The 16,860-nt window shown below is 36.0% G+C and overlaps 1 protein-coding gene across 2 annotated transcripts in view; it reads right to left on the reverse strand.

Annotated features, from left to right (window-relative positions):
• Positions 1–16,860, reverse strand: part of DNAJC1 (DnaJ heat shock protein family (Hsp40) member C1) — a 145,603-nt gene that overhangs the window by 82,219 nt on the left and 46,524 nt on the right. The window contains exons 2-4 of one of the 2 annotated variants that reach the window (XM_040968214.1): positions 6,408–6,509; positions 5,820–5,866; positions 130–295 (exon numbers count right to left, since the gene is read on the reverse strand). In XM_040968214.1, the coding sequence (XP_040824148.1) occupies positions 130–295; positions 5,820–5,866; positions 6,408–6,509 (315 nt within the window). Of the gene's footprint in view, positions 1–129; positions 695–5,819; positions 5,867–6,407; positions 6,510–7,955; positions 7,968–16,860 lie in introns of those variants that run through there. The other variant, XM_040968215.1, reaches the window with a different exon arrangement.

Below are 16,860 nucleotides of genomic sequence, written 5' to 3' on the forward strand. Positions count from 1 at the left end.
GACTTAGAAATTCATCAAACATTAAATGTTGGATATAAAATTATCAGAAAAATGTTCTCATTGTCTGAGAAATGTTTGAAATTCCACACAAAATTGAGGAGGCTAGAGCATTTTGTTTGTAGTACTCACCAATTGTTTTTCCAGGTAAATTGACCAAACCACAGCATAGTGACCCACTGTGAGAATAATGAACAAGAGCAACGCCAGCTCCGCATTGCTCATTCTCCTCACGCGCCTATAGTAGAATACAGGCTGTCGCCAATCTGGAAGCCCATTGACCAGAATATCATCATACCTAGAGCAGCAAATAGGACAGTTCTTCATGGGAAGTTTAAAATAAAACCCCTTATTTGTACCTATTTTCAGAAAAAGGAAAAACAAAATCATTGCTCAAAGACAGACAGCACTTGCATAGACTACCAGCACTACAGTGTCTAGTACCTGAAAATTCAAGGTACTCGTCACAGCTCCCGTCACTGACCACCTTCAGAAACATGAGCGGCAATAAACCACAGAGGACAAATTTCATTAACTTTCTGTAGGATAACGTCAAGAAGCTACATATAGTTTACTCCTCTGCCAGAATCTAGCGAAGACCTCACGACAGAAGTCAGCAACAAAAACACAGGATTCTAAAAGGGGGAAAACAGTTATCCACTACCATGAATCACATGTTAATTGAATCAAATCAATGCTTTTATTTCTATCCCCCTACCACAATGGTTCAAGGCTGAAATTCTTATGCACATTATTTATCAAAGCTGTTTAATGAGGTAAAAGCCTACAAAACAAGGCACTTTTTACTCTGTATTAGTTTCATCATTTTATAAAAAAAATTTCAAAATTAGAAAGAGATATGGAACCAGTGTTTACATCAAACTTCTTACAAAACTATTTATAAACAGTTAAGAGGCAGTTTCTTTATATCTGGCTTTGGTTAGCAGGGGCCATTAACAAATAAATGCTTTCCTCCAAGTAACACACTGTAAGTTTGCTTTCTTTGTATCATCAGCTTTAAAAAGTTAATTTAAAATAAAATTTCAACTGGATTTAAACTTACTTCTCAGACTATTACCAAGACAAACACTTATAGGGCTAAAAATAAGGAGTAACATTTATGATTGTGAATTTCAAAATGTTCACACACACTGGATGTTCAACACACACAACCTGTTAATCTTAATTGAACACAACTCATTAAATATTCTAATCACACTATTTCCAGAATTAAATCTTCACTGAAAGGCCTAATTTGGTGCAACACATTGACCAAAATATTTTAATTAAAAATATTCTGAGTTAGTCGCAGCCCTAATTACTGGAATAGAAATAGGGCCTATATTGTCAGGCAGGTCAGTAGAACTCAGTAGTAGGTTTTTCTCAAGTAAATTGACCGATCTAGGAATAATAGCGCAGCTGCTAAACTGCCAGTCTTGACATGTAAATCAATTTAAATGCAACAACTGCAGTAGCTACTTTGATAGTTATTAAATTGATACCTTGGAGATATGCTAAAAAAAAACCCAGAGAATTTATTACCAGCAACTTTTTTCTTTCAATGGAAAACACTGTTTATTAATGTAAAATATATTTTATTAGACAATCTAGAAAACCTGACTTAATGTAGAATGTTAATACTAGTAGATCAGAATAACTGATATGGAAAGAAAAGAACATTCGTTAGTTCTATACTCCTAAAACAAATTATTATTATAATCTTGAGGTGTGAGAGCTAACTTATGGTTCTATAGTACCTAAACCAGAAAAAAAAATGTTAAATATTTTTATTTTTCAATTTCCATGGAAATTCTTGTACATTGATATCATGATATACTAATATAACTATCGATATTTAGCTTAAATAATCTAATACGCATTTAGGATACATTTTGAAATTTGGAGTAAAACTGATGTAGAAAAATCATAAACAGGAAACAGATATAAATTAATTGCATTAATTAAGTAATGCATACTTTTGCATTAAAAATGTGATAACATTTCTATATTTTGTCTAATAAGTTTATTTATCTTTTAAAAAAATTGACATAGTAAAAGTGGTAAGTCAAAGTTATTCTCACACTAATGTTCATTTTGATTCACGCATTCCTTTAAGCATAAAAAACTGGGTAATGGATTTATCAGTTTTGCAGATTGAGGCTGAGATAACTATACTTTTAACTGCATTTACAAAGAAAACACAATTTAAGTTAGTAAATTAAAAATATTTTTCAGATTTTAATATCACTGCAACATGAAAATATTTTAAAATACACAACCATGTTCATAAGAGTACTGCTTAAAAATATCTGACAGATTTTAGACATCAGTAAATGGTAATGTTACTAAAACAAAAATCTAATGTAAAGTAGCACTTGCACAGAAATTTATGTTGAAACGTAACTGCACTACTGTTTCACAGAATCAGCACTATAAATAAGGATTTTAGGAAACACTGCTTGGACTGATTTTCTTCCACTAAACAGGAAAACTTGCTGTTTTTATGTTTTATGTCACATTGGGTAGCATGTGGAAAGGCTTAAAAGTTTGTTCAGAATTTCATTCCTAGTAACTTACTAAGAACTGAAAGCATTTCCACACAAAGCACAGCAGCATGGTTCATCATCACCAACAAGTGGAAATAGCCCATCCATCAGTTGGTGAATGGGTATACACATGCAGCATATACAGACAATGGAATACCATTCAGCAAGGAAAAGGAATGCACACTGCAATATACTAATGTGGATGAACCTAAAAAGCACTACATTAGCAGAAAGAAGTCAGATGGAAAATAAATGTGCTGAGTTTATTTATGTGAAATGTACACAAAAAGACAAATTCACAAGCACATAAAGTAGAATAGCGATCACCTGGGCTGGGAATCAGTGTGGGAGCTGCTCACAAATGGGGCTTTAGGGAATTCTGCAAAACGAATTGCGGTGATGCCTTGAATAACTGTAAATTTACTAAAAATAACTAAACTGTACAGGTGACTTTTATAGTAGGCTAATTATACCTAAATAAAGCTGCCTTGTGGCACAGCAAGTTGCTTCCTTCAATGCAGACATCTCATAGGAATGCCAATACGGCTGCTACATTTTTGATCCAGTTTCCTGCTACATTGCCTGGGTAGGCAGAGAAAGATGGACCAAGTGTGGACCCCCAGCACCCATGTGGGAGACCCTGACGGAGTTTGGACTTAGGCCTAGCCAAGGTTTTGAGGCCATCTGGAGAATGGACAGCAAATGCAAGCTCTCTCTGTTAAAGAACCATGCCTTTCAAACAAATGAATAAAATCTTTTTTATTAAAAACTATTGAAAACTAAAACTTGACTTTTCTCTACAAAAAACTTACCTAGGTTATTTATTTATTCCTTTGCTAAATTCCAGCAAAAATTTCAAGAATAAATTAGATTTCAGTGAAAACACAATTAATTATACATTGCAAAGTCCTGTAAAGTCACATGTTCAAAAGCATTTAGTCAAGGAAAAAAGCAATTGTGACACAGAAAGCAGTTTCATTTAGAGGGAATCAATCCTCTTTCAGAAGATAGGGCTGACTGTGCACTTTCCCCCCTAAAGGAATTAAAGACCTTAGGTAACTGTCTGCAGAGCCGCCTTTCTCCAGGCCACCTGGCCTCAGGCACAAGGCTTTAGAGGAATGAGTCTCAGCTTGATGAGCTAAGACTTTTGCCTCAAGGAAAACCAGTTACTAAAGAGTTATTTGTGCCTCAAGGGATGTAAATACTACAGCTGTTTGTTTAACTGTTAAACCTTTTTTCCTACCAACACTAAAACAAATGCAGAAGACCCAATCCTAAACAGTGTTACAAGAGTTATGTTAATGATGAAACAAAAAGTGATCTGTTCTGAAAAGATAATTTCAATGACTGCTATACAGTTTACTGACTCCTAAACAACAAAAAGAAACTGATGTCAAAGAAGCTGGAAGACAAGCTAAACTTTTTTTTAAGATGTATTACATTTTTACTGGAAAGTCAGATATATAGAGAGGAGGACAAAGAGAAAGATCTTCTGTCTGATGATTCACTCCCCAAGCAGCCGCAAAAGCTGGAACTGAGCCAATCTGAAGTCAGGAGCTTCTTCCTGGTCTCCCATGTGGGTGCAGGGTCCCAAGGTTTTGGGCCGTCCTTGACTGCTTTCCCAAGCCACAAGCTGGGAGCTGGATGGGAACTGGGGTTGCTGGGATTACAACTGGTGCCCAAATGGCATGCTGGATGTATGCAAGGCGAGGACTTTAGCCACTTGGCTACCATGCTGGGCCCTAAATTGTCTTTTAAGACACATTAATGACAAATGAAATAAAACCAGGGGCTCACTGAGAGAAACCAAATAGCAAATATGCACAGAATGACCAACCCTTCTTTCAACACACTTCAGGTCTCTTTCAACACTATAAATTATTTCAAAGTGGAGGAATGTCTGCTACAGTACCTGAACCAATGCCAGCCCTTGTTATAAAGCAAAGAACACTTGAGAATATGTTGAATCCTTGCTTGCAATCTGACAAACTGAGGTATTTAAAGAATGAAGATGAGAACCATGAGTGCTAACAAACATTTCAAAATACGAAGTAATTACAGATGATACATTTGTAGGAAGATTAAGACTTTCACATAGTACAATTCTGGGGTAGTCTTGAGTTTGGAGTGTTGTATTATCCCCATAGATATGTATTTAGGTTGGCTTGAGCTTCAATCTCAAAAACACGATTGTATTTTTTAAAAAGATTCTTAATATACAAAAAATTTTTAGATTTTCCATTGTGGCACACTAGTGTTTCATGGAATCAATGAAAATAGTGTGGTTCACAACACACTGACATTGTTAAAGGAAAACAAACAAAAACCCAAAAAACAAAAACAAAAAACCCCCAAAAACAAAACGACCACTTGAGAACATGAAGTATCAGTATTTCACAAACACTAAGAAGTGCTTTGTGAAAAATCGCTCTTTGTGTGTGCTTGCACACCTACTGCAACATGATGCAAAATGCCTTTTATTCTGTGGGTCTAACTTTAAAAAGCCTGGAAGTCCACAACTATCAGCTGACACCACATTCCATTCATTCTGGGGTTCTGGGGCAGTGGAGAAGCCCGGGTGGAGGGGAGGAAACCAGTCTTTGTGTAATGCCCTCCCGAGTCAGTTGCACTATAAACCCCTAGGTACATTCAGTAATGCCCTTCCACAAGGGGCAGAGAGAAATCTCAAAAGCAGACACTGCCTCCACTTGAGAAGTTTAACCCCGAGTGCAAAACTTAAAAGATGCAGAGGGAGAAAAAGGGGGCAAACAAAATAGGAAAATCCAGTGTGTTTCTTCCATCTTCTACAAACTTATCCAAGTCTGTTCTCTTACTCAAAAGATTGAAAACACACAAAAAAAGGCATAATAATCTACTACTAACCATTTAATTTCAAACATTAAGAAAAAAAGGGGCTACTAAACATAGATAGCAGCAATTACTGACATATCAAAAGGAACAGATATTTGTTTGAAATCAAGTGATATTTCTATTTACTAGAGCATAAACACTCCTGGTACAAAGTTTCTCTTAGAAGCCAGGACTTGTTAACAACATCACCACTCCTAATCCTGAAATCTCTAAGTACTGAGTCAACCCAGCAAATATTTCCAGTAGAAGTTAATTCTGCTCTACGCAAACATTTTAAAAATGATTTTATTTGTTGAAAGGAATAAAAATAAAACACTGATTTAAAATATAATGTTCAATGAGACTTAGTTCTCTTTAAACTGTGGCATGGAAATACAACATTTAAGAGCAGAAAAGAACACTCACCTCTGTCTTCGTTCATCATCCTTTAAAACTTCATAAATGGCCACCAACTAAAATAGAAGCATTACTTAAAAATAAAAATAATCTCAATATTAAAAATTGAAGGCATTATAAAGCACATGTAGAAAACTACTTACCCATAAACACAATAATCAGATTAAAATCGATTATCAGTAACAATTTATATATGTAATATATAAAGTGTACACAAAATAACACTATATATAAAAACACTTTTTGATAGTATATTATGAGATTAAGAATGTTTGGTTTCAAAAAAAGTTTGGCATCAAAGTAATATATGAAAAATGCAAGTTACAGCTCATCATTAAATGTGCTTTTTAAAAGCAAAAGGTATAACACAGACAAGATAATTATGACAACTAGGATCCTCAAAGAATTCAGAGATTCTAATACAAAACATTGGCAGAAACATATTTCATAAAAATTGAATTAGCATATGCATGTTAGTTTTGAATTACTCCTTTATTTTCAAATGAGAGTATCCTATACACCAGTTCATGTTTCTACCATGCACACACTTAGTAATACACTTGTTACAAAATGTGTAAAACAGTATATTTCACTTACTTGTCTAAACTGAGTTTCTGCATTTTCATCTTTATTCTTGTCTGGATGTAAAGTTAGTGAAAGCTTACGATATGCCTTTCTGATGTCTGCAGATGAAGCATCCTGGAGGGGGGAGGGAGAAGCACAAAGCAACTTTGTCAGAAAAAGAAATTCCCAGAACCTTGTTAAGATCTGAGAAGACAGCCAACCAAGTGCAGGACCCCAGGCAATGTAATTTGAGCAATCAGTCTAACAACCAGCCTATGCAACTACCCTGACCCACATGACTGAACAATTATTCAATCTAATTTGGCTCTCCTCTTAACTTTTCATTACCATATAGTCATTTACAGAAGACAGTATTTGGCAAAACTTTCCAAACACTTGCCTTCCTAAAATTAACCAATAAATCTTTTTCAGTAATTAAGGGATCAAAAAGAAACAAATTAAAAATTAATACATCTGTGTTCTTTCAAAGACAGTCTTTATTTATTTGAGATCTTAAGACCAAGTTTTGAGTCCCAGGCTTGCTATATGTAGTTTCTTTATTGTTATTTGCATTGAATTTATTACCCAGCATCAATCGATGGCAGCTCAATCTTACACAGAAAAAAGTATGCTGATTTGAAGGCAGTTAAATTTGCACTTATTCAAAATCATTGCAATTAATATATATGTTGCATTCAACATTTTTAACCCTTGCACTATAGTTTAATATACTTAAAAAGTCATTCACTATACTTCAGTGCTTCAGATTGAACTGATATAAAATTACACTGTATATAATCCTGTGTGCATAGGTAAAATTGGAGAGTATAAAATGTCAGTAACACCACGCTGTCAAGTTGGGTTTTAAAGCTACCTCCACTAAATTTAAAAGATATTCCACTGGCAGTTGACTGGTACAATGGTGAAATGATTGCTTGAGACATCCATATCCTTTATCAGAGTGCTTGGATTTGAGTTAAGAATTCAGTCTCTATTCCATCTTCCTAGGAATGCATACTCTCAATGCTCATCAAGTAGCCGGGTCCCTACCACTGACATGAGAGACATGAACTGAGTCTCTGGCCCCTGGCTTTGGCCTGCCCCAGGCCTGTTTGCTGAGGATATTTGGGGAGGAAGCCAGAAAGTTGGAATGATCTCTCTCCTCTTCCCCCTTTCCCAATACTCTACCTTTTAAATAAATAAAATAAACAAAAGATTTCTTTGTTTGAAAGCCAGTGTCACAAGAGAGAAGGAAGAAAGGGGCACACATATACAGAGAGAAGAGAGAAAAGAGAGAAAGAGAGAGAGAAATGAGAATGAATCAGTCTTCCATTCACTGGTTCAGTCCTCCAAATGCCCCCTTACAGCCAGTTATGAAGACTGAGGCCAGAGACTTGAAATGCCATCAAGGTCTCCCACATCCGTGGCAGCATCTTGAGGCATTCTGCTAGTTTTTCCATATGGGTTAGCAGGGAACTGGACTGGAAGTGGAGCAGCTGGGACTTGCACTGGCATTCTCAAGGGATGCCAGTGTTGTGGGTGGTAGTTTAACCTGCCATACCACAGGTTCACACAATAAACAAACTTTTTAAAAAATCTTTGAAATTATGTTCATTTGTGCATCAAAATTGAATGCAATTGAAATGCAGGGGAAAAAAAAAAGACAGGGAACTCCAACACTCTATCCACAGAAACAGTGAATAATCCAGCAAAAATGTCCAAATTACTTTATTTGATCTCCTGCAACCAAAGTTTACAGCTATTATACATGTGCTTAAGCAAAAGGCCATGACTGCTATTAAGGGTCTGGAAGACATCAGCTTAAGTTTGTGGTGTGGATTCCCGATGCTGGAGGTTGCAGAGCTGCTACTGTCCTCCAGCAAACATTTCGGATTGCTCTATGTTTTGAACTGTCTGACTTCCCTTGGTTTGCCAAACTTACGACTCTACTTGAGCAGAGAAGGCATTTGCTGAAAACATTTCAAGATAAATTTATTAGCTGGTGGTGAAGGGGGCAAGAGATAATAATAATGGGTTAAAAAAATGGAGTCATCAAAAAACCCTGGGAAGTGAACTCTTTTGGAAAATGAGCTTTACATAAGTTCCACATACTCCTTAAAAACTAGCATGTCATGTGTATGCATGCCCAGAGCAGAATACACACTGAAGAGAAATCTGAGGCTGCTCTATGTTTTCACCTCCACATGTTCTATAGATTCTACGCAAGCAAAGTGGGATGCATGCCTAATGAAGACATGTAAATTGTCCAACTGAAAATGGAAGATGAACTTCAAAGCATTCGCAGAGCCCACTGATAAAGTCTGGGATATATACGATGGTCACCAAACATCCAGGGGGCAATTAGCATTCTTTTCATTTCATCTTTCCATAAAAATTCCCCCTTGGTGCGTTTATGTTCAGGGTGTTTAAGGAACTGTCTGCCAAATCATTAGCTAATCATTTAACTAACTAACCAGCGATTCCAGTGGCCACGTACAACATAAAACATACACTTTCACAAAATCTGCTAAGAAAAGTCACTAGGCAAAAACCAATCACAACAAACAGCAAAAATGAACCCTTGGGAGGTGGGAGAATATGACTGACACATTACATACTAAGCATGCCTAGTTCAATAAATGTTACGAAACATGCAAACAAGAAAAAACAAATTAATATTGTTCTTAACAAAATCCACATTGTATATACCACAAAAAGACCTTAAATGTGCTCAAAAAGCATATGCAAAAACTAATAGAACAATGCCTTACTAAACAGAATATCAACAAAACTTTCATAAACTTTTTGAACTAGTCTCTTACAAAGATGTACTTTGTTAAAAACAAGAAGCCTCTTATGTGACTGGAACTAAATCATTACTAATCTGAACTAAAACTGTTAACTAGTCCCCAGTAAAGCAATGAGAGAATCAAATGGTCAGCCACAATAACACAAAAGGAGGCACTGATGGAAGACTGAGGCATACAGAGAACTTACAGCAAAGACAGTCTTTATCAGCAATTATTTAAAAATAGATGGGTTACAGTCCAATTGTAAGATGAGTTTGACAGAATGGATTAAAAGCAAACATGTCACAAGTATATGCTATCTCAAGAGATTCATGTTAGAATCAAATGGAAACAGTAACCAAAAGAACTCAGTTATATTAATATCAGATAAAATAGCAATTACAACAGTGATTATTACTAAAGATAAAACCAGTATTTAATGATTATAAAGCTAAATTCATCAAGAATATACAAGATTTGTGAATATATAAAAATTACAAATATAAACATATGTGTTTAACAACAAAACCCCATAACATATGGCATAGATACCAAACAATTAAAGAGAATTAGACAATTCTGCAGTAACAGTTGGAAACTTCAACACTGCACTTAAATAAAAAGTGACTAGAATAATTACAGTAAGAAGATCATCTGGGAAATATGAAGACTTGAATAAGAGTATCAACCATTTGTCATTCACAGAACATGAAATTCATTACTAGTTTAATACACATCTTTCTCAAATGCATATGGAACATTCTCCAGGATAAATATTAGGCTATAAATTAAGTTTCAATAAATTAAAGATCAAAATCCTCCCAAATATCTTCTCTGACCACAACATAATGAAATACAGGAGGAAATGTGGAAAATTTTCAAATATGTGGAAGTTAAACAACAGACTAAAGTCTAAGTAAATATCTATTTTACTTGAAAGCCATAGTGAGACAGAAAACAACCATCCAACTGCTGGTTCAATCCCCATATGCCTTCAATAGCCAGGGATAGACCAGTCCAAAGCTGGAAGCCAAGTATCAATTCATGTTTCCCAGGTGGGTGACGGGACCCAGATACTTCTGCTATCATTTGTGCCCCATAGAGTGTGCACGAGGATGCTGAAATCAGAAACAAGTCGACTTGAACCTAGGCACTCCAATATGCAATGCCAACATCCCAGACTCAACCAACACATCAAAGAAGAAATAAAAAAAAAAAAAAAAGGAATTAGAAATACTGTGAAAAGGAGACATTTAAGCTAGGGGTCAGAATATGTTGGCAGAATTCTGCTCTGGCTGCTTTCAGCTTCTTGTTAATGGAGACACAGGGATAAAGTGAAGATGGCTCAAGTAACTGAGTCCTTTCCTCCAGATATGTAGATCTGGATTTAATTCTCAGCTTCCAGCTTTGGCTTACTCAGGTCTCTCTGCCTTTAAAAGTAACTGTCTCTCCTCCCTCTTTCCCCTTTTCAAGAAAATTTTGTGACACAGCAAGTAAAGCTGCCTCCAACAATACTTAGCATCATATATGGGTCCCAGCTCATGTTCTGGCAGCTCCACTTCTGATCTAGCTTCCTGCTTACATACCCAGGAAAACAGCAGAAGATGGCTCAAGTGTTTGAGCCCCTGTCACCCAGAAGAGAGACCTGGATAAAGGTCCTTGTTCCTGGTTTGGGTCTAGTTTAGCTCTGGCTGTTATGGTCATTTGGGAATAAACTAGCAGATGCAAAATCTGCCTCTCCCACACTCTTTGTGACTCTTTGAAATACAAGATCTTTAAAAAAAGAGAAAGGAAATACTGTGGATATGATTGAAAAACAACTTTATGTTGACTGCTCATAAAGTTAATCGTATTTTCTAGACTATTAATGGGCCAGAAAAACTGTGTTCTCAGAGAATAAAACTGAAAATCTTTGAGATTTTTTTCCCCATTATACTCAGAATGGTCAAGCCTATCATAGGAAACGCTATAACACATCAGGAATTGATCTGTTGTTGAACATTTCCTTTTAGACCCTTGCCTTCTGGATAGTTTTAACTAATGTTAACAATTACAGCTATTTTTATAACAAAGATTAATGATTAAGAAAATTAAGTTACAATTATATTTAATTGAAAAGTCACTAGGAAATTAGAAAATACTTTAATAGAAATAAAAATACAACATGCCAAAACTTAGGATGTAGTAAAGCAGTGCTCAGAAGGAAATTTACAGCTATAAATACTTACATGAAAACATGAAGAAAAGTTTCAAACTTTCAGGGAACTAGACAAGGGAAAGCAAAATAGACACAAATGGAATAAGAGTATCATAAAATGTAGAGCTGAGATTGAGATAGAGAACAGAAAAACAATAGTCAACAAAACCAGAAGCTTACTGAAAAATGTCAAGATCAACACATCTGTAGCTATAGTGAAAAAGCATAATGACAGAAATTCAAATTAAAGCCATGTACACATTCTGACACTTGTATAAACCTGCATGGTATGGCCTACCGCTGAGCTGGACTATCTGACATGCATGGAATATTGCATTGGTCCTAAGGCCATGATGAACAAACACGATCTGATAAAATTCAAACAGAAAAAATGATGTGCTCATGAGATGTGTGGCTGCTACAAGTGTAATAGGACAGTTTTACTAGACTTTTTAAGAACAAGTAAAAGGAGTACACTCTAAAAAGCACTGTATAGTCAATTCAGAATCCAGCAACACAGTCATTGATCATTATCCAGCATTATGTACTGTACATAATTGTATTGCCATGCTTGTATAACTGGCAACGCATTAAGTTTATTTATATCAGCATCATCAAACACATGAGCAATGCATTGTACTATGACACTGAATACATACACCATCAGTAGGTGATATGAGTCTTTCAGTAATATTAAAGTCTTACGGTTTAGTCCACTGTTGATTAAAACATTGCTATGTGTGTGGTACATGAATGCACTAAAGTCATAAATGAAAATGATGTGTGACTACCAACCTATTAGGAAAAAAACAATTGTTAAGAGAATATTATGAAGAGAACTTGGTAAGGCTGTCAGTTGTGGGACAAATGAGGATGTTTTAAAAGTTTGTGCAGAATTAAAGGTAAGTTTATGTGTGAAAATATTTTTAGATCTACTCGTGGTCATTTATTTTTATTAGAAAGGCACATATACAGAGAGGAGGAGAGACAGAGAGGAAGACCCTCTGTCCGATGGTTCACTCCCCCAGTGGCTGCAATGGTTCTTAAATTCTGCCATTGTAGAGAGAAAGCAGCAATAGACAAAGTCCGTTTCCCCATACTGGAGGGCTGGTTTGAGTCCTGACTATTCTGGTTCTGATCCAACTCCTTGCTGACACACTGAGAAGCAGCAGATGATGGCTTAAGTATCTGAGTTCTTGCCCCCCATGTGGGAGAGCAGGACAGAGCTTCCTGGTCCTGACTTCAGCCTGGCCCAGCCCCAGATGTCACAGCCACTGGGTGAGTGAAGAAGCACCCTCTGCCACCAGCTTTTCAAAGAAATGAAATAAAAAATTTTAAACATGGATATGGTATCATCACTAAGGCTTTGTTTATAAAAATAAGTAGTGTCTAGTGTTGGTCTATGCACTATACTTTAACACTGATTTTTATCAAGAGGTTATCAATAATCTAAAACTTATTCTACACATAAGGTGTCTCTGACAATGCAACATCCACCTTTTAGGTTTATCAGGTGTTACAAAAATACATATTAGAAAAGCAAAAATCAAAAGGAAAAATTCAGATCCCTATCCAGGATCTGGCTGAAGGCAATTTAAGGAAAAAAAAAAAAAAACAAACAAACAAAAATAAAAACAAACTTATTTTCTTGGAAAAATTCCTCAAGAAATCCTATATTTGGTTATCAGATCCTGTAAGGAAGACTGCAGTCATCAAAATTATAGACTTAGGCACACTATTGGGGTACTTCAAATTTTGTCTGATATCTAGGAACATTATGTAATGCTACTAAGATCAACTACCCCCCAAATCAGTGATTCCATGTAACTTTTCTGACTACTGAGTTATTTTGACATCTAATGTAACTGACTAAAAGTTTTGCTAAACTCTTAATTATTTTCCTCTCATTACTCTGTTTTTACATGCAAATTTATTAGTCAACATATCCTACTCACTCTTCCTACCACATCAAAATAGTAGCAAAAGACCGAAACCAAAGCAAACCAAAACTACGTGGCTGGAAAAAATACATTTATTACTAGAAATCTAAAGAACAGTCACTTAAAGAAGTCGTATCTGTTCAGTGGGTCAGAGGATATGGCAGGAAACTTGTAATCACAAAATTGCCTTCAGAACCATCAGGTTTTATACAAAACACACATAAACTTGAATAAAAGCTTCTAAAGTAATTTTCAGGGCAAATAAAAACAACAGTTTTACGTCACAGTAAGTTTTATGTTCTAGCATGTATGACGAATATGCTAGAAAAGACAGAAGAATAAGCTCTAGGTTCATCTATTACAGATTATCTGTTAAAGTCAACTGCCTTTGTAGAAATCTGCTGAAATTTATATAAGACATTAGGTTTAACTGACTTTGTTAACTAACCTTAAACCATATATGATAAACTAAGGTTATCCCTGTACGCTGGTAATTTATATAGAACAGTTATTATCCCTTGACAATTAAGGTAATTCAGAACAGTATCCTAACAATCACATAATTTCCAGTGCAGTAAAAGAGGAATATATTCTGCCCTCTTATTTCCAACCTGAATCTACATAAATATATTAATAATCTTCGGAGTTGGATATATCTCTACCTTTCTCATAAGATTATAAAAGCAAGCATTCTCCAAATTGTAACTTAAAAAACAAATTACAGCATCAAGAGATAGCTGTTATATCTAACTACTGAGGACTTCATTGGAAAAACCTCCAAACGAACTACTCATACACAGAAAAAAAAAATCATTTCTGTAATCTGATAATAATTGTTTTAGACTATATTTTGCAATTTGTTTGCAAAAGAAGTCTCTACAATAAGTCAGTGGCCCCAGGAAAAAAGAGGAGGTAAAGCTCTAAAGAGCTTTAAGAGACAGAACAACCAAATGTAATGGAATTTGCTTCCTGATTCAAACAAAACTAGACTGAAAAGGCACTTGCGACAATTCTGGCAGCAACTGAATAAGGCTACATAGATACTAGATGCTGCTGAGTAATAACTATAAACTACACTGGGTGACATGTTATTTTAAAAATATCTATTTAAACAGAAGCACGGTGAAGTACTAAAGAGTAAAATGTTAAATATCAATTTAAAAATGTCGTAGAAAAAGGATTGTGTTGAAAAATGTTGATAATCGTTAAATCTGAGTGACAGGAATATGGGAATCCACTAACCCATTCCTTCTGCCTTGTGTATTTCTCAAATTTTTAAAATCATAAGTAAAAAAAAAAAAAAGCAATGAGCTGTGTAAGAGAGTAAAATGTAAACTTATTATGAATGGTAATTTGTGTTTTTAAGTGTCTTTGCAACATGCCATTAGAGAAAACCCAATAACTTGTAAAAATGTTGTTGTTTGAGAGGTAGAAGAGTGAAGAAAGTGAGGGAAAAGAGTGGAGGAGAAAGAAGAGAAGAGAGAAGGAGAGGGAGACAGAGAGAAAGCAAGAGGAGAGCTCCTATGTACTTGCTCACTCCCCGTGCGCTTACAATGGCTGTGTCTGGAGCCAGAAGCTCATTTCCAGTGTAGTATGTGGGTGCCAGAAAGCCAATAATTTGAGTCATTACTCCCGCCTTGAAGGTCTGCCCTGGTGGGAAGTTGGGGTCCAGAAACAGACCTGGAAATTAAACCCGACTATGGACACAAGATGTTTTAACCACTAGACTGCTTCCTAGAATTTTCAAAACAGAGAAGAATCAAATAAGGGTAAATGGTGAAGCAGCAACTGTTATTTGATTTTGATCCATTAGTAAAGAAATTTGGATTTTATTATCATCTTAAAGGTTGACATGGCAAGATTTAGCAATTTTATTCCTAGGTGTATATCAAACACAAATGCACATACACACTTATCTAAAAACATGAACAAGAGTGTTGCTAGGATTGTTGACAATGGACCCAAATTAGAAACAACCTAAGAGCTATCAACAATAGAGTGGGTCCATGAATACAGGAACATTACTACAACGTAATACATGGACAGTAACCGTTCTGAGTGAACATTTGCTCTATACAGCAACATAAATGAATGTCGTTTTATGAGAATAACATTGAAAAAATGATACGGAGCAACCAGAGTGCACTATATAATTCTTTCAGTAGGAAAACTAATAACTAAAAACTAATAACAGGCTTAGAAAGTCAAGTATTTTGGTTGTCCTTGGTGGGGTTAGAGATAAAGTAGGAGTGGATGTAAGATGAGCTTCTGGAATGCACTGTCATCGTCTATTTCTTGATCTTAGCGATTACATTGATGGATTCACTTGTGAAAACTGATTCATCTGTTTATTATGATTTTTGTGTTTCCTGATTTTATAAATCTGTTTTAATTTTTTAAAAGTTTACTTTAGAAAACTCTGTACTCTAAAAATACTTCACTAGATTCTGGTCTCCAAATCAGCTTTATAAAAATGGCAACAATCCAGGCCAGGCATGATAAGCGCAACAGTTAAATTCCTAACCTTGAATGCACCAGAATCCCATATGGGCACAGGTTCTAATCCCAGCAACCCATTCAGCTCCCTGCTTGTGGCCTGGGAAAGCAGTCGAGCATGACCCAAAGCCTGGGACCCTGCACCCACATGGTAGATGTGAAGAAGCTCCTGGCTTCAGATTGGCTCAGTTCCAGCTGTTGCGGCCACTTGGGGAGTGAATCAAGGAACGAAAGATCATCTTCTCTGTCTCTTCTCCTCTGTCTCTGCCTTTCCAATAAAAATACATCTTAAAAAATGATGGCAAAAATCCAATAGAAAATAAACTACATGTTCTCAATATTTAAGCAACTTCTCTTCTAAACAAAAAACAAAACAAAAAACCCCAAAGCATGCAAATTAAGTAAAACGTTCCTGCCAGCCAGATTCATTCCATATATTTATATGGTCTTCCTCCTTTTCCTTAATCTATATAAAACATAAGAAGTAGAGAAGTTTCATTTCTAGCTATCCCCTCCTCCCCACCTCTCCCCAAAAAACCCTGTGACATTAAAATAAAGGCCTGCTTTATTCTTCTCATTGCTCTATACTTTCTCTTCCCTGTTTCAGGGTAAGTATAATTTATACAATTTAAGGAGCAAATCAGCAAGTATAATTTTTTTAAAAGATTTTTATTATTTTTTTTATTGGAAAGGCGGATATACAGAGAGGAGAGACAGAGAGGAAGATCTTCTGTCCGATAATTCACTCCCCAAGTGAGCACAACAGCCAATGCTATGCCGATCCGAAGCCAGGAGCCTCTTCCGGGTCTCCCACGCGGGTGCAGGGTCCCAAAGCTTTGGGCCATCCTCGACTGCCTTCCCGGGCCACAGGCAGGGAGCTGGAAGGGAAGCGGGGCTGCTGGGATAGAACCAGCACCCATATGGTATCCCGGGTGTGCAAGGCGAGGACCTTAACTACTGTGCCACCGCGCCGGGCCCAGCAAGTATAATTTTTAAAATACTAGAAGAGTATACACTGGCATTGCCTATTTTTATCATGTATCTTGAACTCCAGAAGTCAATAA

The sequence above is a fragment of the Ochotona curzoniae genome, unplaced genomic scaffold (assembly GCF_017591425.1).
Source record: "Ochotona curzoniae isolate NIBS_2020 unplaced genomic scaffold, NIBS_Ocur_1.0 scaffold_4683, whole genome shotgun sequence".
Classification (NCBI taxonomy): Eukaryota; Metazoa; Chordata; class Mammalia; order Lagomorpha; family Ochotonidae; genus Ochotona; species Ochotona curzoniae.